We start from the raw sequence: 22,941 nt of genomic DNA, 5'->3' as shown, positions 1-22,941 counted from the left end.
GTTTTAAGGAAAAATATTTTTTAAATGTATTTATCTCTCATTGGTCCTCCTAGATCAAGGATAATCTTGTTTTTGAAAATGAACCGTCTAATAGCTTTTTTCACAATCATTCCATGTTTTACCTAAAGAAACACCTAGGCAAATTTTTTTTCAAAAGGAAATTGTCATATGCCTGGAGTCTTGGGTGCTCCATCATTCCTGTCTGAGATGGAAAGCCAAAGGTGGAAGGTGGACGGGTTGAAATGAGAACTCTGTGTGCACTGGGGTGGGGGTGGGGGCTCCCTAAAATGACACCGTTCCATCCAAAATGCTTCCTAGTTGGGCCAGGCATGATTGTGGAAGAGAAGATGCTGCTCCACTACTGACCTCATGCTCCTAATACACAGCTCCACATCCATCCTTCCCAAGCGCATGCAAACATCTCCTGACCCCCACACTTCCCCGACACAGTGCTAGCTGACTAGACGTTTGATAAATAGGTATTGATAGGAATTTCAAGTTGTTGTTCAGAAACCGCCTCTTCAAGGGTCAAAAGGTTACTTTTGGTCAGAAAATTATGAGTTTCAGTGAATGAGGACATAATCCTTATCATCCATGATATCCTTTTTAACTTGGATCACATTCTCCTAAACTCGAACATCCTATCTTTTTTCTTTTTTTCCTTTAAGACAGGTTCTCACCCTGTTGCCCAGGCTCAAATGCAGTGACACAATCACGGCTCACTGCAGCCTTGACCTCCCAGGCTCAAGTGATTCTCCTTCAGCCTCCTGAGTAGCTGTGACTACAGGCACGTGCCACCACACCCAGCTAATTTTCATATTTTTTGTAGAGATGGGGTTTCGCCATGTTACCCAGGCTGGCCTCCTGGGCTCAAGTAATCTGCCCATCCCAGCCTCCCAATGTGCTGGGATCACAGGCTTGAGTCACTGCGCTCGGCCCATCTTATTCTTTTTTAAAAACCTTTCCCCTATAGGATTATTTATATTGTGTTTGTATGTTTGTGTGTCTTACCCTTGTCTCCTTTCAATATTTTATTGTTTTACTTTTATTAAAGTATAGGAATCAAACTGGATACCAAATTCTCAATGTAGTTGGGTAGTCATTTTGTTAATTTATTTTAAAAAAAATTTTAAGGGTAAAAACAAGCAAGATTCCATTTAGAATGATTGTTAAATAAAACACTGTAAGATGTTCATTTTCAAAATGCAAAAACCGATTCTCCCTGATGTGAGGAAGGCCAATGAAAACTCTATGTATTTTGAAAATATTTTTTTCCTCAAAACTTTTTGCTTGATACAGAAGTCTGAGAGCTTACTTTGGCTATGTCACCTGTCTAAAGAGAGAACTTTAGATTAGACCTGGAGTAACCTGAGATGCCGAAGGAGTGTCTAGCTAAATGAAAATATCATGAAAGTTTGTACTGCCAAGAAAGTCAGCTCTGGTGTGTGTCATAAGCAGCATATGGAAACCAGGAGTGACACATCGGAACCCGGGAGGTGTGCATACATCTGATGAAACATTTGACTCTCTGATAATATTCAAGGAGTTTAGAAACTGTTAACCTTTGGAACCAGTATTGCTTAGCAATAGTTGAGAAGTGTTAGCAAGAATGATGCCAAGTTAAACTTAGGCACTTGCAGTTACTTCCTTAAAGCCTTAATAGGGCTTATGAGTTTTATACAGTCATACAGATGGAAATACGTTGCTTTTGTTACTACACCAGTCATATATTATAAGAAATAATCATAGGTGGGTGGAAAGGCATCCTCTCTTTGATCCGATTTTCTGTACCTTTTCCTTCAGGTCACACACACTACTAGCCCAGGAATCACCAGGTATCGATGACTCTACTCCAAGCTGTGCAAAGTCCTTTCTGGAGACAGCCAGGATGTTTTGTAGGGAGAGAGGCAGGAGTCCTCAAGGAGTAGCCTGGGGTGCCTGCGACCCTCCCATAGGCTCTAAGAGTCTCATTCTCATCAGCTTATTCCAGACTGAGGAAGAAATGGGACAGCAGTCAGGAGAGCTCAGGATATTGAGTATAGCAGAATTTAAGTGAAATGGAAACTACACTCTTTAATTTGTTCTTCCATGGAATTGCTTTTTCTATGCAAGGGCTGAGCCCCCAGGAGAGCCCTTGTACAGGGGAATGCTGATTTGTGTGAATATTTGTAGGCGTGTAGGTATCTAGTGAGGATAAGTGGGGAGGATGAGTTGGGTAAGGCGTGCCCCTCTGATCTGACATCATGATGAGATCTTCATCTGAATAAAACTGTGCCCTGGCCTTTTTAGAAACTGCGGGCACTGCAGTCCCACAGTGTGATGGAGTCCAACCTGGGATCACTGCGAGATGAGGAGTCAGAGGAGTGGCTCCGGCAGGCACAGGAGCTTCAGGCCCTGAGAGAGAAGACAGAAATTCAGGTGAGCTGATGCTCCATGCCTTTCTTCCCAGAGGAAGCCGAGAGCCATCTTCTCTTCCAATATATTCTCTCATTTATGAATGTAGAGAAGTTGAAGGACATCAAAGTTCTGTATTTTCAGACCTTCTGCCAGTACATGAAAGCATAGAATAGGGTTCTCAGGTGAGGCTGGTGGTATGTGTGCAATGTCAGATTTGCCTAAGATCTTTTAAAAAATACATAAAACTCTGTCTCTTATTTGACACCTTTGCCCCATTCTAATTCTAACCTAGTTGGAAACAACTCTTAGAAAGTGTGACAGTCTCTTGGGTTTGAAGATATTTGGGATGCATCCAGTGTTGTGATGGTAGTTGTTTAGCAAACAGCTCTCTGGAACTAAAAAACTTTAATTTGTAGCATTTGCCAATTTCCATGGTGTAAATACTCCCACCATGGCCGATTTCCTGCTATCAATGTGAGGTCACTGAATGGAGCCAGGAAGACTTGTGCAGTCTGCTCTCACGGGCTGGTAGGAGGTGGCTGTGGCCACCCCTGGATGAATTTTACTGCAGTCTGGTTATAAAATAGTCTGTATCACTGATAATTCCATGGCAAAGAAGGGTAGTTGGTACAGGTGTTAAATCATGTTGTGTTTCTCTTTCTGCTGTCCGAGAATCTTGAGAAAAAATGTAAAGTCTAACTAACAATCAGCAGTAAGGTGTTTCTGCTGATTGATGTTTGACAGGTTTCACATTATAAAGAGGCCACTCTTTTCCCGAGAACTCTGTTCACATTCTTTGTCTACTTTTCTATTATTGACGTTTCCCCTATCAATTTATGAGTTTGTATAATGTATGGAAATTAACTCAGCCCTTTGTTGTACTACTTGTGGTTATTTTCCCCAGTATTCTGTTGGTCCTTCAATTTTGTTTATTATGGTTTGGCCATACAACAATACATTCATGTTTATGTAGTCAAAATTATCCAATTACTCATATTTTCTTTATGGCCTTTCCCATTCTGAGATTTAAAGACAACATTCCTGTGTTTTCTTTTAGTACTTTTATGGCCTTATTTTTTGTGTTAAATCTTTGACCCACCTACAATATATTTTGGTTTAAGATGTGTAATAAGGATCCAACCTCCTATTTTTTTTCTGGTAGCTAGCCATTTGTTCCAACACCATTAGTCAATAATCCATCTCCCTCTCCTCATACTGTTTCCATTTATTTCCATCTTTGTCTGGATTTTCTATTCTATTCCACTACTCTGTCTGCCTACCCATGAGCCAGTACTTTTAACTTCCTGTAGCTTTATAATATGTTTTAATACCCGCAAGGGTCCATTTGATAAGCTTTTAATCTTTTTCAGAAAATGGAGTGGAAAAGAAAAATGAAGGAACTGCATGAAGAGCACGTGGCTGAGAAGAAAGAGGTAGCTTTTGTTGGGTGATCTCGGGGAGCTTGGTTTCCCGTGACCTCCTCTCAGAATTCAGCATTCTCCATGTCCCCTCACCCACCATCTCCCCTATCTCACCTAGAACTGGTTGGCAGATAATTTGCTGCAGATTTTGCTCCTCGCTACTGTCTCCTCAGTACACAGAAGGGGTGAACTGTCCAGCCAGCAGCTTCCCTGTCCAGGAACAGGGCCCTCCAGGCCTTCTCCTCTGAATCAAACACATCCTTTGTTCTGTGGTCTTCTTTGCAGTGACCCCTATAGGCCCTCCAGGGAGGGTTGTGCCATAACCCTCAGATGAATCGCCTGGTCATTTCACATTTGGGCTCTTCTTTGAAATTCCCCCACCCTAGGAGAGAAGCAGGCGGCCGTGGGCCTCTGTGATAGTTCAGCGGCAGTCCGAAGGGAAGGACTTGGATACTGAGAACAGTGAACAGGGAGTGGTGGGCCTCAGGGCAGAGCAAACAGCTTCTGTAAAAGTGCCCTGAGCAGGAGGCAAGTTGAGGAGGAAGCTGGTTCATAAGAGCCCCAGGTTCTGCCCGCAGAAAGCTCAGAAGATGAAAAGGCTTAGATCAGTCTGGTCCATGGTAGACGCTCCTCACTGTGGTGTAGGGAAGCATGATCACTCACATGTGATGGTTTTATTTTATCTGAAGCATTTCCAAATGGGAAATACGTTCACATTTGTTCCAAAAACAGGAGAAATATATTAAGTTACACTGAGTAGAGTCTCACTCCCACCTGTTCCATCTACCCGTCCCCAACACCTACTGCTCAGGTGACTTTTATAGCTTTCTTTTGTATTCTTCTAAAGTTTCTTTATGCAAATATTAATAAATATTTTCACTTTATTTCCACTGTTACATCAGAAGTAGCATGTTAACTTGTTTTCTTCACTTCTTGTTTTCACCTAAAAACATCCATTTGATGATTTTCAAATGGTTTTAATTTATCTGACTGTTCCTCAGTGGGTGGCTACACCTGACAGACAGCCCTTTTTCTCCTAGTCTTAAACGCATGCCTTCCATTCTTTCTTCTTCTCAGGCACAGCACAAAAATGTCCCCAGACTTGAAGGTAGTCTTGTTAGAAAGCTTGTCCAGGTCTCAAAATCCTTTACCGTGCTTGCCCGGCACTTGCCTACAGGTGCTGGGCCTGCAGACACTGGGCACTCAGATGTCCCTGCAGACATTTGACTGACCAGCCATCTTGTGCCTGCCAGCTACAGGAGGAGAACCAGAGGCTCCAGGCCTCCCTGTCTCAGGATCAGAAGAAGGCAGCTGCCCAGTCCCAGCGCCAGATCAGCGCCCTCCGTGCCCAGCTGCAGGAACAAGCTAGGATCATTGCCTCCCAGGAGGAGATGGTAGGTCTGTCCCCGCTTTCAGCCAGGCCTTGGTGTCCCTGGGCCTCTTTCCTGTGAGGATCTCCTTGGATTCTTCTGGGCTTATCAGTGCTAGTCTTACCACTCAGGCTCCTTAAGGAGAGAGAAAAGTCCTCTGGCATGAAGGGCACAAAATCATCAGGCTGTAGCTGCCTCCTTCCAGGCTGAAGATGTGCCGTCTCCTTAGGGGCTGCTGGCAGATGGGGCCACTCTAACAGCAGAGACCATGTGAAATGCTCAGCACCTCACTGATACTTTGCTTACTACCTCGTTTAAGCCTCACTACTGTCCTTCAAGGTAGGCATCCCCTTCTCCCCATCTTCATTTGACAGATGGTGAAATACACTGGAGAAGGGAAGTGCCTCGCTCAAGTCCTCATGGGGCACTCTGTAAGTGATGAGATTTAACCCTGGCCAGGCAGGAAGAATGCAAAGCTTGTGTTTTTTACACAGCGTTCTCAGGCAGAATTCCTTAACCAGTACCTTTTTCATAAAGGAACAGTCTCTGATGAGGTGAGAGAGAACACAGTGTGATGAAAAGGCACTCACTTAGCACCTTTCTCCTAAAGCTGGCCCCTGTGACTCTTTACCTATTGCTGACAATTCTCTGCCCAGTCCAGGCTGAGCTCTCCCTCCCGAGCCCCAGGTCTGTGGAAAATCTGTATCTTCCTCTGCTGCCACCCACCTCATGGACCAGGCTCCACACAACTTCCCTGGGCTGAGCACCCACTGTTACTGCCTAGTCCTGGCCTCTTGTTCCTGCACCCCTTGCTATTTGTGCTTTCCCACACACCCAGCCACATTTCACCCAGGTGACATAACTACCCCACTCTCTTGCTACTTTTCAGTTTCCCCCCCAAAACACTCAGCTCTGCACTGAACTCTAGTCTGGAGGTGTCCTAAGGAGGAAACCACGGCAGAGTTTCCACAATGTTCCCTGCTGGCTATAATGTCCTGTATGTTACTCAGAACTCTTGTTTGCAAATGATTCAGTTAGGAGCCTATTGGCTAAAGATAACAGAATAGGCTAATAGGGGCTTATTTTTATTGTCACAGCAAGAGAGGTGACAGTTGCTGGGCTTGGTTAGCAGCAGAAGTATGCCATTGTGAATCCAGACTGTGTTTTTCTTTTTACCATCTTCAGTGTGATGACTTTTGTTTCCCGCTTCACTTTCATAGTTGCAAGCAGACTACTGTAGCCCCAACCATACAACCATATTTGGCAGAAGAAGTTGATGACATAGTCCCTTCCCAAGACTTGTGCTTATCTATGTTGCTGGTTAAAGCTGTGTCACATGGGAAACTACAGCTGCAAAGCAGGCTGGGAAAGTAAACAGCTAGTTCTGCAGTTTGGAGTGAGGTAGGCAAAGGAGACAGCAGTGGGGAATGGGCACTGGATGAGTCATACATCAGTATGTGCCACCGCAGGTGATAAACAGCAACCCAAACTTAAGCAGAAAAGGGAGTTTGTCATAAGGGTAGATGGAGCATCTCACAGAGCTCACGGCAGGGAGCAGCTGAGTCTGGGAGTAAACTGAAACCAGAGACATGAAGGTGGTCGTCAGTTTTCCTCTTCTGTGTGTCTCTGTTACTTTCTCTGTAACTGCTTTATTTTTCCCTTTTACCCTGAAGATCAGCTTCTGCTTCTTATCTGTTTCATGTGGTAAAACAAACAAATATATAAACCAAGAAAACCACAAACAGTTGGTTGCCAACAGCTCTTGATTTCATTCATTGCCAGTCCAGAGCTCTCTGCCCAAACCTGACGTTGGGTCCGGCTGTGGTGTGAAGCCACACACCTGTGGCTGTCCTGCCTGCAGCCATGAAGGAGGAAGGAAGAGGAACTTCTTGGAGCAGAGGGGTTGAGCAGACCGTTCAGTGAATGTCTACATCTGGCCTCCTGTCCTGGATCATGTCTGACTCCTTCCTCCCAGGGAGTGCTCTGCTCAGATGCCCACATTGTGGGAGGGAGCCTCTCCCTTGCCCTGGCTGTTTCCCATGAATTATACCAATAGGAACAACTGTGTGCCTGTCCCACTCTGTTTCTATGGGGTTCCTGCCCTCGAGCCTTAATTCTTCTTTGAAGAGGGGACATTCTTGCCCCCCCACCTTGGAAAATGGAGCATGCTGCCATTCCCTTTCACACACGGACCCCAGAGATGTGTCAGGGGACTGGGGTGGTGCATCTGAGCTCCTTCCAGTTCCCAATGGGAGGCATGGAATCAGTAACCACCCCTTCCTCACTGTGCTAGGCAGACACACTGCTGGAAGCAGAGTTCTCACAACATTCTCTGCTGGTTGTAACCCACTCTATTCCACCTCTTTGCAGATCCAGTCCTTGTCCCTCAGCAAGGTGGAAGGTAAGTCTACACAGGGCAGTATGTAGCAGTCTTGACTGTTGTGTCTGGCTTTTCTCCCTCCTTTTCCCTCCCCCCAATCAATTCACGGGTGGTGGATGGGTGACAGCCGCCTGTGGACGTGTAGTGTCAGGCGTCTGGGACACACGGCCTGCAGCTGCGTTTGTGCTGAAGGCTTTCCATGCAGCTGGCAGAGCTGCTTGCCTGGTTTGCTCCTGTCTGTAGAGGGATGGAGGCAGTGGGGAGGAGGGTGGTTATGAGTAGAGTGGGGGTTCTTGAGAAGGCTTTTCTAATTCACCATGCCTGCAGCGAATGAGGAAAATTAGGATTCAGCGTTGCCAGCAACCTTTACCTTGTTCCCAATGTTCAGCAAGTTGACCCCAACCCCATGTGAATGTGTCCTGTTTGGCATATACAGTCTCCTCCTCTTGGGTACTCTGGTGTGGGGATGCGTGTATCTGTGTGTAATGGGGTGCAGGTGCTGGCATCTAAAGGTAGATGGCAACCCGCAGGGGACTACTCCTGTTTAGAGGACCTTGGACAGTCCCTTGTGAAGTTTGGCCCTTCATCCTCCACCCCCAGCTCCCCTGTCCTATGGCTTTAGCTACACTTCTGCCTTTTATTGCAAACTCACATTTCCTCCTATCTTGCCTTCCTCCCATCCCCTTCCCAGCCATGCAGCCAGTTCAGAGAGGCCTGACCCCTGTGGCCCTGAACTTCTTGAGGGATGGAGCCAGAACAGAGCCAGTAATAACAGCCATGTGCCACACCCTTCCCCAGCCACTTCAGATTCATCATCTCATTACATTGGCTCACTATTGAATGTGGTGTCGATATTATTATCCTCATTTTCTAGACTGGGAAACTGAGGCTTAGAGGGGTTCAAGGACTTGCCTCTTTCACAGATAGTGAGGGGCAGAGCTAGTGTGTGGACTCTGATTTTTCTGCCCCCAGTGTCTGCTGCATCCTGCCTTTCTGCAGTCAAGATGAACTGACTGGAGGGTTTTCTCTTTCTGACTTATACTCAGCTGGAGTCCTGTACTTTTCTCCTAGTCTGGGATGGGGTCCAGGGCACCGGCGCCACTAACCGTTCCTCCTCTCTTCAGGGACCCACGAGGTGCCAAAGGCTGCGGATGCAGAGGACTCTCCAGAGGAAGGTGGGACCTTACTTTCTTTCCTGGGTTTCCAGTGCAGAAACAGATTTTTTGCCCTCCTTCTTGTTTAGTTTCTCTCTACTTAACTGTATCTGAACATCCAAAGCTGGAGTGGAGGGAACTAAGGACATGAAATAGTATTTCTTAACACCTTCTGTGTGCCAGGTATGTGACACGCAGATACTGACATACAATCTGCTGGTTTAGTGATGGGGAAGCCCAGGCCCAGAGAGGTCATTAGCTTGTCCAGAGTCACAAAGCTAGAAGGTAGCTGAGTGAGGTTTTGGAGGGACTTCTGATTCACAGCCTGCCCCACTGACTCTCACCTGTGACTATGCAGAACAGTGGAAGATAACTCGCTGAGTTGTCTTAAAACGGCATTTGCTGTTTTGTTCTACGTTGTGAGTGTGCTGCAGACAGGTCCCACAGGGCCTAACTAATGCGTAGGAATCCACCTCGGCTCCCTTTTCAGAGCACTGGGTACCTGCTGTTTTTATTCACCCTATTCGGTGACTGACTCTGATTCGCAGACCTCTCAACCAGATGTAGCCAAGGGATGCCAAAGAAAAGTGAGAAAAAGAGAGATGCTCCCAGACTGCAAGGAGCTCTTAGGATAGTCAGGGAGAGGAGGCTCCCAGGACAGATGAGTGAGTGCTGACTGGAAAAGCTGCTGACCAGGGCCCATTCGTCTGAGCAAGGCAGCAATGTGACAATTTCAAAGTTCCCCACAGACACGCCCAGACAGATTTTAATTGTGCCATCAGAGAGCTCATCACGGGGTACTTTATTTTTTAATGTAATGTTTTTCTTTATTTTTGAGATGGTAATCCTTGGGAAAAAAAAAAAAAGGAATGGTGTAAAAGGGTATGCAGTGAGAAGCAGGCCTCCCTTCTGCCCAGCTATCCAGTTTCCTCTCCAGAAGTTTCACTGTTAATGGTTTCTCGTGTATCGTCTCATGCTACATGGGAGTATGTGCAAATATAAGCACATGTGTGTACCCGTTCTCCTCCCTTTTCCCAAATGGGAACACACTGTACACATTGTTCTGCTGTCAGTTGTATTGTTAACAACTTACTTGAGAAATGGTTTCATATCCCTTTAAAGAGAACTGCTTCATTACTTTTTCAGGGCTTTGCAGTCTTCCCTTAGATGGACAAACTAAAATTTATTTAACCAGTTAGTCCTCTGCTGCCTCCCCCTACCCTCCCGGTGCATTTAACCTTGGGATATAGTTGTAAAAATTAGAATTGCATATAACTTTTGAGGAAAGTATCTGTTCAGTGACACAAAGTCCTCAGGTAGGATGAATCACATCTTCAAACAGTGGATGCAGGGTTCTAGAGAGGAGGAGGCTGAGATCGATGAGTCAGGGGGATCCCATGGCCGTGCTTGTGCTGTTACAGTGGAGGTTTTACTTGCTTAGCAGACTGTTTGTCTACCTCTTCCCATCCCAGACCAGCAGGCAACAGCATCACTTGGGAATTTGTTAGAAATGCAGAGTTGTAATTCTCAGACCCCATCCCAGACAAACTGAAGCAGAAACTCTGGGGGCAGGACCCAGCAGTCTGTTTTCACACATTCTCCAGGGCATTCTGATTCTTGCTCAAGTTTGAGAACCATCATGAGACCAGTGGCTGTCTACAACTGGCTAAACATTAAGAATCACCCAGGAAGCTTGAACTGTCTAGAGGACCACGCTACACCCCCACATTACCTAAAGCAGAACATGGAGTGGTTGGGCTCCAGGCATCAGTAGCATTTAAAGCTCCCCAGGTGATTCTAATGTGAAGACAAGGTTGAGGCTCATGTCCTGTTGCAAACTTGATTGAGCAGAACCACACAGGGTCGGGGGTAAGTGGGTGGTAGGGGAGGGATTGTTATAACCCAGATTTCTGGGTTCCAGCTGTAGAATTTTTGATTCAGTAGGTTTGGAGTAGATGCTGAGAATCTGCATCTCACAAGTTACAGGTAATGCTGATCCTTTGGCTCACAGTTAAAGACCATTGTCCTAGAATCATTGTTTCTCAGGCTTTGCTGTTTATTAGAATATCTAGAGAATTCAAAATATAAATATCAAGTGTTGGGTCCACCTTGAGAAATTCTGATGGAATCAGCCTGGGGTGATTCCAACAGGCAGCCAGCAGTGAAATTCACCACCCTTGATTGTGAGTGAGGTCCTTGGGGGATGAGAGATGAGCTTCGCTGTCCTTAGCATCCAGCCTTAGCCGGATTACACTTATGCTACTTGTTCAGTTAATGTCTACTGAGTGAGTCAAAGGGCTTGGTCCCACTCTTACCACAGAGGCCCCCACGTGGAACCTGAAGAACACTGTAGGATGCCTTTCCTGACTCACCTTGGACTGCTCCTTTGTAGCACTTACCACATTTAATTGTAATTGCTTATTTTGCTAGCCTCAGATCAGTATTTCTTAAAGTATGGTCTGTGGCTTACCTCCATAAGAATCATCTCAATATGTTAAATTGCAGATTCTAGGGCCCTCCCCCAGACTTATAGAATCAGACTCATTGGAGGGTGAGGTGAGGGACTATTATTTTATTTTAATTTTTTTGAGATGGAGTCTTGCTTTGTCACCCAGGCTGGAGTACAGTGGCGTGATCTCGGCTCACTGCAAGCTCCGCCTCCCGGGTTCACGCCATTCTCCTGCCTCAGCCTCCTGAGTAGCTGGGACTACAGGCGCCCACCACCACGCCTGGCTTATTTTTTGTATTTTTTAGTAGACACGGGGTTTCACTGTGTTAGCCAGGATGGTCTCGATCTCCTGACCTCATGATCCGCCCGCCTCGGCCTCCCAAAGTGCTGGGATTACAGGTGTGAGCCACCGCGCCGGGCCGGGACTATTAATTTTTAACCCATGCCCAGGTGATTCTGACATATGCTAAAGTTAGAGGGAGAATCCCCGGCCTAGAGAGTAAACTTGAGGGAGCAGCGATCTGTCTATCTTGTCCACCAGTTTATCACCTGGACCAGAATTGAGCCTGGCATGGAAATGAGATGAGGGTATCAGGTGGGGCTAGGATTAGGCTGGAACCCACAGCAGTGGGGCCTGGAATCTGAGATCAGAAGGGAGCCCAGAGAACAAGCTGCTTTAAGGGCTCAAATGCAAGCTCCAAGTTCTGAGTTAACCTGTGGTAGGACTGACTGAGCCCAGGTCTTGGAGATCCAGACTGGCGGGGGATGAGAAATGTAAAGATGTGTGGAGAGTCCAAGGCAGCGGTACCCAGGAGCAGAAACATCCCAGCTTCTGACCCAAGGATGGACACTCAGGAGGGGTCAGTGGCCCTGGGCTCACAGGCTAGAGACCAGGATCCCTGGCAGTGTGAGGGCTTGGCAGGTGCAGTGGGGCTTTAGGAACAGAGAACTCAGGTGCCCAGGCTGATCTGGGTGATTGTCTCATGCTACAGAGATGGACGACTCCGAGGATGAACAGCAGAAGGTGCTGGCAGCTCTGAGGCATAACCCCACCTTGCTGAAGCACTTCAGACCAATCCTGGAGGACACCCTGGAAGAGAAGCTCGAAAGCATGGGGATAAGGAAGGTGAGTTTCAGGGCCACCGTTTTAAGGGCTGATACCTACGATTTAGACACTAAGCACTCTCAAACAGACAAATGATCGATTGTTCTTTGCATTGTGAGCTCATTCATCTCACTTGGCAGCCCGGGCTCCTTTGGCATCTGCACGCCTTTCTCACTTCACAGTGGCAGTGTGGTATCTTTCCTGTGTTTCTCCAGCAGCTTCTCAATACTGGCCCTATTTGGCTGGTGATGCTACCCTGAGTCCTCACTGCTCAGTGTTCTCCACTCATTGGTTACTTCCCTCTGTGTCTCTAATTTTTTTGCTAGAGGGAATTTAATTGGCTCAATCTGGCCTATGGACAGGTCCCCCCCTTGGGTAAGTATCCATCTGCAAGCCCATCATCTGTGGTATATGTGGCTGTGTCCACTCAGCAGGTGGCTGTGTGTGGGCATCATTGAAAGCTATGTCTGGCACCAATTATTTGTGGGGTTTTTTTTGAGAAATAACAACATATTTTCCTATAGTTTTTTTAGCAGTTACATATATGTATGTATATTTTATTTTGAGATAAAATATCTGAAATTTGATTTTTTTTTATTTCAATGGGTTTTGGGGGTACAGGTGTTGTTTGGTTACATGAATAAGTTCTTAGGTGGTGATTTCTGAGATTTTGGTGCATCCATCACCTGAACAGTATACACTGCACCCAGTGTGTAGTCTTTTATCCCTCGCCACCCCCGTGCTCTTTACCCCAAATTCCAGTGTACCATTCTTATGCCTTTGCGTCCTTATAGCTTAGCTCCCACATATGAGTGAGAACACATGATGTTTGGTTTTCCATTCCTGAGTTACTTCACTTAGAGTAATAGTCTCCAATTCCATCCAGGTTGCAGCAAATGCAATTATTTCGTTCCTTTTTAGGGCTGAGTAGTATTCCATGGTATGTATATATATCACAGTTTCTTTATCCACTCGTTGATTGTATATTTAGGCTGCTTCCACATTTTTGCAGTTGCAAATTGTGCTGCCATAAACATGCATGTGCAAGTATCTTTTTCATGTAATGACTTCTTTTCCTCTGGGTAGATACACAGTAGTGGGATTGCTGGATCAAATGGTAGATCTACTTTTAGTTCTTTAAAGAATTTCCACACTGTTTTCCATAGTGGTTGTACTACTTTACATTCCCACCAACAGTGTAAAAGTGTTCCCTTTTCACCACATCCATGTCAACATCTACTAATTTTTGATATTTTGATTATGGCCATTCTTGTAGGAGTGAGGTGGTATCACATTGTGGTTTTGATTTGCATTTTCCTGGTAATTAGTGATGCTGGCTATCCCCACTCTGGGAAGCTCCCTCCTCATTTAAGGACAGTCTGCAGTCCTTAGGACCTCCAGTGCTGCTACCCAAGGCTTCTGGGCCCGTTCCTCAGCCACTCGTCCTGATCCATTGTCTCCTTGGGTTTGGATTATTCTTGTTTCTCCAGTTCTGTGAGGTGTGACCTTAGATTATGTATTTGTACTCTTTCAGACTTTTTTTTCTTTTTTTTTTTGAGACGGAATCTCGCTCTGTCACCAGGCTGGAGAGCAGTGGCATAATCTCGGCTCACTGCAACCTCTTACTCCCTGGTTCAAGGGATTTTCCTGCCTTAGCCTTCTGAGTAGCTGGGATTACGGGCATGCGCCACCACGCCCAGCTAAATTTTTTTGTATTTTTAGTAGAGACGGGGTTTCTCCATATTGGCCAGGATGGTCTCGAACTCCTGATCCACCCGCCTCGGTGTCCCAAAGTGCTGGGATTACAGGCATGAGCCACTGTGCCTGACCACAGACTTTTTAGTGTAAGCATTTAATGCTATGAACTTTCCTCTTAGCACTGCTCTTGCTGTATCCCAGAGGTTTTGATAGGTTGTGTCACTGTTATTGTTCAGTCAGATAACTTTTAATTTTCCATCTTGATTTCATTGTTGACCCAACAATTATTCAGGAACCAGTTTTTAAATTTCCATGTATTTGCATGGTTTTGAGGGTTTCTTTTGGAGTTGATTTCCAATTTTATTCCACTGTGATCTGAAAGAGTACTTGATATAGTTTCAATTTTCTTAAATTTACTGAGACTTGTTTTGTGGCCTATCATTTGGTCTGTCTTGGAGAATGTTCCATGTGCTGATGAATAGAATGTATATTCTGTTCATGTTGGGTAGAATGTTCTATAATATCTGTTAAGTCTATTTGTTGTAGGTTATAGTTTAAGTCCATTGTTTCTTTATTGACTTTCTGTCTTGATGACCTGTCTAGTGCTGTCAGTGCAGTCTTAAAATCCCCCACTATCATTGTGTTGCTGTCAATCTCATTTCTTAGGTCTTGTAGTAATTGTATTGTAAATTTGGAAGCTCCAATGTTAGGTGCATATATATTTAGAATTGTGATATTTTCCTGTTGGACTAGTCCTTTTATTATTATGTAACGTCCCTGTTTGTCTTTTTTAACTGCTGTTGCTTTAAAGTTTGTTTTGTCTGCTATAAGAATAGCTACTCCTGCTCGCTTTCGGTATCCATTTGCATGGAATGTTTTTTTCCGCCCCTTTACCTTAAGTTTATGTGAGCCCCAATGTGAGTTTAGGTGAGTCTTCTGAAGACAGCAGAAACTTGGTTGGTGAATTCGTATCCATTCTGCCATTCTGTATCTTTTAAGTGGAGTATTTAGGCCATTTACATTCAATGTTAGTATTGAGATGTGAGGTACTGTTCTATTCACTGTACTCTTTGTTGCCTGAATACCTTGCCTTTTTTTTTTTTCTCATGTGTTATTGTTGTATAGGTCCTGTGAGATTTATGCTTTAAGGAGATTCTCTTTTGGTAGATTTCAAGGACTTGTTTCAAGATTTAGAGCTCCTTTTAGCAGTTCTTGTAGTGCTGGCTTGGTAGTGGCAGATTCTCTCAGCATTTGTTTGTCTGGAAAACACTGTGTCTTTCTTTCATTTATGAAGCTTAGTCGCACTGGATACAAAATTCTTGGCTGATAATTGTTTTGTTTAAGGAGGCTAAAGAATAGGACCCCAATCCCTTCTAGCTTGTAGGGTTTCTGCTGAGAAATCTGCTGTTAGTCTGATAGGTGTTCCTTTATAGGTTACCTGGTGCTTTTGCCTCACAGCTCTTAGGATTCTTTCCTTCATCTTGACTTTAGATAACCTGTTGACTGTGTGCTTAGGTGATTATCTTTTTGTGATGAATTTCTCAAGTGTTCTTTGAGCTTCTTGTATTTGGATGCCTAGGTCTCCAGCAAGGCTGGGAAAGTTTTCCTCGATTATTCCCTCAAAGATGATTTCAATTTTCAAGCTATTAGATTTCTCTTCTTCCTTAGGAATAACAGTTATTCTTAGTTTTGGATGTTTAACACAGTCACAAACTTCTTGGAGACTTTGTTCATTTTTTTAAAAATTCTTTTTCGTCTTTGATGGATTGTGTTAATTTGAAAGCCTTGTCTTTGAGCTCTGAAATTCTTTCTTCTCCTTGTTTGATTCTATTGCTGAGACTTTTCAGTGTATTTTGCATTTCTCTAAGTGTGTTTTTGATTTCCAGAAGTTGTGATAGCTTTTTATGTATGCTATCTATTTCACTAAAAAATTTTCCTTTCATATCTTGTATCATATTTTTGATTTCTTTAAGGTGGGCTTCACCTTTCTTTGGTGCCTGCTTGATTAGCTTAATAATTGACCTTCTGAATTCTTTTTCTGGCAATTCAGAGATTCGTCTTGGTTTGGATCCATTGCTAGTGAGCTGGTATGATTTTTGGGGGAGTTAAAGAACCTTGTGTTGTCATGTTACCAGAATTGTTTTTCTGGTTCCTTCTCATTTGGGTAGACTCTGTTAGAGGGAAGATCTGGGATTCAAGGGCTGCTGTTCAGATTCTTTTGTCCCATGGGTGCTCCCTTGATGTGGTGTTCTCCCCTTTCCCCTAGGAATGGGGCTTCCTGAGAGCTGAACTCTAGCGATTGTTTTTGATCATCTGGGTTTAACCACCCAGTAGAGTTACAGGCTGGTACTGGGGAGTGTCTGCAAAGAGTCCTGTGATGTGATCTATTTTCAGGTCTTGCAGCCGTGGATACTATTCCAGCGCCTGCTCCGGTGGAGGTAGTAGGGGAGTGAAGTGGACTCTTGAGGGTCTTTGTGTTTTTCTTTTTTTGTTTAGTGCACTGGTTTTGTGTTAGTTGGCCTCCAGCTAGGAGGTGGTGCTTTCAAGCTGTGGCCCTATAGGGAGGAAGCATACTTGCCTACTTGCTCTAGGGACACGTGGTTAAGTATTCAGGTTTCTCAGGTGGTGGGCATGGCCATATAGCTCCTAAGAGATTATGACCTTTGTCTTCAGCTACCAGGGCGGGTAGAGGAAGACCACCAGGTGGGGTCAGGAATAGACATGTCTGAGCTCAGCCTCTCCTTGGGTGAGGCTTGCTGCAGCTGCTGTGGGGGATGAGGGTGTGGTTCCCAGTCCAGTGGAGTTATATTCCCAGGGGGATTATGGCTGCCTCTGCTGAGTCATACAGGTCGCCAGGGAAGTGGGGGAAAGCTGGCAGTCACAGGCCTCAGCCCGCTTCCACGCAGCCTGCAGTCCTAAAGTCCGGTCTCACTCTCACTGTGCCCCACCAACAGGACCGAGTCTATTTCCAGGCAGCCGGTGACCAGGGCTGGGAACTTGCCCCAGATCATGAGCCTCCCCATTGAGAAAGCAAGCAGACTCACAGGTCTTCGGCATCTCAGGGAGTCTGCAGCAGTGATCCAGTTCCTTTAAAGGGTCTATGGATTCTCTCTCCAACTAGTATTTGAATGCCATTGTGCTTAACCAGAACATGTATGTTATTGTTAGAAGCACCAATGAAATCTATTATTAAATAAAAACACACCTGTTATTAAATTAGCCAAGCACTACACTATTGGAAATACTATTTGTGTACAGTAAGTTAGAAAAAAATCAAATAGACAACTAGGGTTATTTTAGGAAGAATGCTCACTGCTTTGATTGTTTTCAACTACTGACTACTCTAACTTTGGCTCTATATTTATACTTGATTAAGACGTTCCTTTCTAACCTTGCATGAATCCTCATCTTGGATTCAGATGCCTCCCTAGACCCTCCCATGGGCTCTGGGTGGATGTCAAAAGCTTGAGCAACTTTCAGTAGGTCTTGAAAGGGACCTGAATTGTGTTTACAGCAGTTTAGTTTTTTAAACATTGTTAGCCATGGACAGTGTGTTTGGCATAATAATGGTAATCAGGGGTACAAAACTGAGCAAGCTATGTGGTCTCTTATCCTAGGATTCAGTCAGATGTAGAAAAGCATGTTCCAACGAAGTCCCTTCTGCTATGATGTGGTTAGAATTGTGATGCAGTCCTTTGCATTATCCTGCTGTGCACATTTTGATGGTGCTCTCAAACCCCAAACCACTGCACTTTCAGCAACTTTGAAGCCGCTGCTTACCCTTCTCTGATCCTCATTTCATGCCCCCCACTCCTGCAAGAAAAGCCCAGGCACTGATCGCAGACTCCCAGGCCAGCAGCAGCAGGTGTGAGAGGCTTAGGGGAAGGAGAAGAAGAGTAGCCTCTGTCTGTAAAGGTGAACTCCTGTCTCCTCTAGGATGCAAAGGGAATCTCGATTCAGACTCTCAGACACCTGGAATCCCTGCTGAGAGTCCAGCGGGAGCAGAAGGCCCGGAAGTTTTCTGAATTTCTGAGTCTGAGGGGAAAGCTTGTCAAGGAAGTCACCAGCAGAGTGAAGGAGAGACAGGAGAATGGCGCTGTGGTGTCCCAGCCAGATGGGCAGCCTTCAGGTACACTGGGGAGAGGGCTCGCTCAGGGCTGTGACCTGGAAGGGTCCCATTCTTGCCAAGACTTGTTTGCACATGAGGCGGGTATAGTCTTTGTCCCTTAGGGGCACTTCTCTGAAGGGCTGAGCTGGTAGGGTTCTCACAGGTGACTGAGTCCAGAAGTTCTCTGTTGAGGAAATAGGATCTGGGGTGGGAGTGGGGGCATTTGTCCAGGGTCACTCAGGGAAGTTGGAGGAGAGCCGGAGCTGGAGCCTGTTGTCAGCCTGAACTGTCCCTGTGCAGACATGCTGCCTCCCATAGCACCTTCTTTCTGCACTGCTTGGCTTGCTGCGACCACAGTTGAGTGTCTCTTCAACAGAGAGCAGCCTATTCAGTTTCTGGCTCTACACACCAGGTGTGCCAGCCTGGGGAGGCAGGCAGAGGCCTGGGAACGTTGGAGCTGCAGGTGGAGGCAAATATCAATCAAATGTAAACTTCCACAGAGCTCAGATAGCCCCTGCTCTGGCCATGGGAGGGCATGAGAGGCTGGGCCAGTTCTGCACACGGATGAATTCTCAGAGCTCAGAGTTAGTTCTTTGGGCCAGGTCATAGCTGCTACTTTACCATTTGTCCATGCTCTGGGGGTCATGACAAAAGAAGGCCCTGTGGTTCTGGTGGAACACTAAATTCTGTGGACCAGGACCCTTGAGTCTGTTCTTATGGAGCAAGGGTATTTGTGTTCCCAGGTTTGAGAGCCCCCTGTTTCTAGAAGGTTCCCAGAGGCCCTGGGCTGCTGTGATTGGAGGCTCTGGGGAGGGCTTCAGTGGGTCTGGTCTGCTTATGCAGGGTGCTGTCCTGCTCCTTTTACTTTGTCTCCTCAGTCAGGGACATGTGCGGCCAGAAGGAGGCTAGTTCTGTATCTCCTGTGTCCAGGAAGAACCAACCTGAGCTCTTCATGCAAAAAAATTTTGCAGAGTATGGCCCAGGTATCTCTGAAGATATGAGAGATGATTTTAGTTGCTACATCTACCAATCATTTTATAATTTATTTTTATTTTTCCTCATGTGAATTAGGAGAAAATAACACTAACATAGCAATCCTGTGAGCTCATGGAAATTATTACTTGGACAAGTACAAAGCAGGTATTTTGTGTTTAAAAGCATTGTCATTTTGGCATGAAAATATGGTAAAAAATGAGTTGACCTGGGAAACTATAATATTTAGTTTAAACTTCTGGTCTTAAAATCTCTAAGGAAAGGATGGTTTTTAGTCTTGCACAGAAATCTCAGACAGAAGGGTATTTGTCCTGGTTGCCAATCTGCTTTTCATGCTCCAATTTAAATGTACATCCTTTTGCTCATTCAGTCAAATGGTCATTCATTCATTTGCCCACTCATTCATTTAGTTCAGTACTTGCTGAGGTTGACTGTGTGCCAGGGCCTGCTACCTCACCTGGGAAACCAGCCAGGACCAGGTGACATGATGGAGCCAAGCACAGGGGTGGTGGGAGCTCAGAGGAGGGAGGGGACAGGGACTTGGGGAGGATTAATGGAAAAACCCTTGGAACGCTGGCTTCCAGGAGACAGCAAAGGTATCTTGCTCCTTCTAGGTACTACGCCCCACCCACTCCCACACACTTTTGTTCCTGTAGTAAAAAAGCCAGGAGGGAGAGCCCCCTTCACTGCCTTTCCCTTTCCCTGGCCCTGAGATTCTGCCTTCTGTGGAGATGTTACTGAGGTGTGAGATGAGCGCTGTGTTTTTGTGGCATTTTGTAGACCTTTCCTTCCAGCTCTGCACCTTTATTCTTTTCCTGGGTCCTGCAAGTGCTGTCTTAATGCTCACCTCTCATTTCTGCTCAGACCCTGCCTCTTCTCTTGTCTGGGGCAAGGTTGTGGGAGGTAGCAGTGAGGGCCCAAGATTGAGGCAGACAGACAGCCTGGGTTTGTATTCACCACTTTCTTCCGTGGAGCTGAGGGCAAGCCTCTGTAGGGAAAAGGATAGCCTCTGAAGATGCTCGGGGGCCACGTGGTTGTAGGTAAAGTGCTTTTCTTGGTATCTGGTGCATAGTCATGGGAAACTATTGTTATTTTCCCCCAGCAAGCTTGTCTTTGTCTTCCCCTTCTCTTTAGTTCACTCTTTCCTGAAAGCTCCACTTCTGAGTAGACACATTGACTGAGAGCAGTGCACAGCTGGCCCTTCAACAACGCAAGGGCCAGGGGTGCCACCCCCCTATGCAGTTGAAAATTTACGTGTAACTTTTGACTGCCCCAAAACTTAACTACTCATAGCCTGCTGTTGACCAGAAGTCTTACCGACAACATAGACTGTTAACACTTATTTTGCATGTTATATGAATTATATGCTGTATTATTACAATAAAGTAAGCTCGAGAAAAGAACATGTTATTAAGAAAATCACAACGAAGAGCAAATATGTTTACTATTCGTTAAGGGGAAGTGGATCATCATAAAGGACTTCATTCTTGTCATCTTCGTGTTGAGTAGGCTAAGGAGGAGGAGGAAGAGGAGGGGTTGCTCTTGCTGTCTTATGTGGCAGAGTCAGTAGAAAATCCATGTACAAGCGAACCCGTGGCTGTTCAAACCCACGTTGTTCAAAGGTCAACTGTATTTCAAACATTTTTTGATCTTGAATTACTGTAAGAAACTCATTTTACATTGTGACTCAGTCTACACATGTCTGACTCCCTGTGATGCACTCTATCTCTTCTCTTTCCATAAAAACTTGCTGATCCCAGACCTCTCTTCTCAGCTATAGGTCTTGATGCGATTTGGAAAACAGAAGGGCTGTGTCCAATTGCCTGCCTTAGTAGTGCCTTGCCCCAGGTTTCATTTGGGAGGAGGTTTGAGTGGATCTTGATGGTTCATGCAGTCCTGCGGCGACCTCTGGTGGCAGCGTGGTCTTCCTGCAGGGCTGCCTGCACTGCCGCAGCTGTAGTGTGGGTTGGGGAGAGGGTAGCGGTCTTGGTGAAGTCCATCTAGGACTGCTGAGTTCCTCTTCAGGCCCGCGGACTCCTGCTGGTCTATAATGACAGCATGACTCTGGAGCACCCAGCTGCTCTCCTGGTCTCTGAGGAAACTGTGGAACTATGGTCCCAGCCTTGAATCTGGCCAGCAGCAGAACACCTGATTTGGCAGCAATTGTGAAATCTGCTGTGGTTATTACAGCACAGAGAGGGAGTGATTGTCCATTTCCAGGGTGTTGGAGCCGCTTTCTCCCTCCTCTTAGGCTTGAGACCCAGCATGGGTGTCCTCCAAAAGTCATTCCTTTCTGTGTTTCCAGTCAAAAGCCAGCAGAGCACACTGGTCACCAGAGAGGCCCAGCCAAAGACCAGGACCCTGCAGGGGGCCTTGCCATCCACGCCGGCAGAGCCGCCCCCACCAACTCGTCAGAGCCATGGCAGCCATGGCTCCGGCCTGACCCAGGTGTCCACCCCGGCTCCACGCCCCAGAGTGCATGGACCCTCCAGCACCCCTCCTTCCTTGGGGCCTGGGATGAGGTGAGCCCCAGACTCTGCCCTCTCACCCCACCTGCAGTGGCGGCTCCTGGCTTCAGGCAGCCCTGTTCTGGGCTCCCTCCGGGCTTCTGCAGATAGGTGGGGGGCAGATACATGTGAACAGAAGGTGCCTCAGGTAGGGTCCAGTCTGGGCTCTGGACTTGAGAACCTGTGCTCCTAGCCAAGACAAACCCACCCTCCCCTTACCCATCTCCTCCCCCAAGCCCGTTCCCACTCCGGAGGGGCGGATCCTCAGACAGGCAGGGCTCTACTAAGGGAGAAGCTGGTGTGGCTGCTGCACTCCACGGGTCTCCTAGCTATCTTCTGGGCCTGAGGGAGGGAGCAGGGCTGCCCTGAGCCCACCAAGCCAGCTTGCAGCATGATGAAGTTTGGCTTTCAAAGTTTTCTTTCTGGCCCATGCATCCCTCATTTCTTCTCCTCCTCATGGCAGCACGCCCCCGTTCAGTTCTGAAGAGGACTCAGAGGGAGACCGTGTGCAGCGTGTGTCTCTACAGCCTCCGAAAGTTCCTTCCAGGATGGTGCCTCGGCCCGAGGATGACTGGGACTGGTCTGATACAGAGACCTCAGAGAATGCCCAGCCCCCTGGCCAGGGCTCAGGTGAGCTGGCACCTTCGGGTGAGTGGGCTGGGACCACGGGTGAAACCCTTCTCCAGCCCAGATTTCTCGAGGCTCCAGAAACACCCTTCAGCTTCCTTTAGGCTTTCTGATTTGACATCTCTTTCTCTATTTGGCTTCGAGAGGATGGTCCTCCTTCGCCTCAAATTTTTTTTTTTTTTCTGGGATAGCAGAGATATCAGGAGAGAGCTAGAGTTTGAGCAAGGTTTATTTTACCCCTTGTTTTGTCATCAAATTGTTGACTGTGGGAGGTCAAAGGGAGCCACTCATCTCTTTTCTCCTCCATGTTCTTTCCAGTAGAGAATAAACACAGTGGCCAGCCACGGGTGATCAAAGCCTCGCTCTAATAGTGGTGACAGGGCCCAGGAATGCCTGAGGCATTGGCTTCCTGTTAGGGCTGGATTAGAGGAACAACCAGCACTTGAGGCCAAAGTGGGGGCCCCTCCAGTCTCCCCGAATCCAGATCCTGATCTTACTTGTGCGCAGGGCTGGGTTTGCAAAGCAGACCCTGAATGTGTAAGACCTTAAACAGGCAGCTGTAGGGTGCACTCCAGCCCGGCTCAAACCCAGCCATAGGGGCGGGGAGGCTCCGAGAGAAAGAGCTGGCACTGTTTTCTGGATCAGCGGCCCTCCTTCAGGTGCGCCGTGGCCCAGGGTGTGTTGCAGGCCCACCCCTCTGCTTGGCTTCTTCTGTGGGGAGAGGGTAGGATG

At 46.5% G+C, this 22,941-nt stretch overlaps 1 protein-coding gene across 18 annotated transcripts in view; it reads left to right on the top strand.

Moving 5' to 3' along the window:
- Positions 1 to 22,941, top strand: part of DZIP1L (DAZ interacting zinc finger protein 1 like) — a 55,256-nt gene that overhangs the window by 27,502 nt on the left and 4,813 nt on the right. For 8 of the 18 annotated variants that reach the window (XR_012430729.1, XR_012430728.1, XM_065539975.2 and 5 more), the window contains 9 exons: positions 2,290 to 2,418; positions 3,768 to 3,830; positions 5,072 to 5,212; positions 7,559 to 7,589; positions 8,693 to 8,743; positions 12,164 to 12,297; positions 17,911 to 18,103; positions 21,381 to 21,597; positions 22,046 to 22,212. Coding sequence is in view for 7 of the 18 variants with exons in the window: in XM_065539975.2 (XP_065396047.1) it covers positions 2,290 to 2,418; positions 3,768 to 3,830; positions 5,072 to 5,212; positions 7,559 to 7,589; positions 8,693 to 8,743; positions 12,164 to 12,297; positions 17,911 to 18,103; positions 21,381 to 21,597; positions 22,046 to 22,212 (1,126 nt within the window). In the remaining 11 variants the exon portion in view is untranslated. Of the gene's footprint in view, positions 1 to 1,723; positions 1,836 to 2,289; positions 2,419 to 3,767; positions 3,831 to 5,071; positions 5,213 to 5,417; positions 5,528 to 7,558; positions 7,590 to 8,692; positions 8,744 to 12,163; positions 12,298 to 17,910; positions 18,104 to 21,380; positions 21,598 to 22,045; positions 22,213 to 22,941 lie in introns of those variants that run through there. The other 10 variants (XR_012430732.1, XR_012430734.1, XR_012430733.1 and 7 more) reach the window with 4 other exon arrangements.

The sequence above is a fragment of the Macaca fascicularis genome, chromosome 2, assembly GCF_037993035.2.
Source record: "Macaca fascicularis isolate 582-1 chromosome 2, T2T-MFA8v1.1".
Lineage (NCBI taxonomy): Eukaryota > Metazoa > Chordata > Mammalia > Primates > Cercopithecidae > Macaca > Macaca fascicularis.
This window is presented reverse-complemented; position numbering and strand designations above follow the sequence as displayed.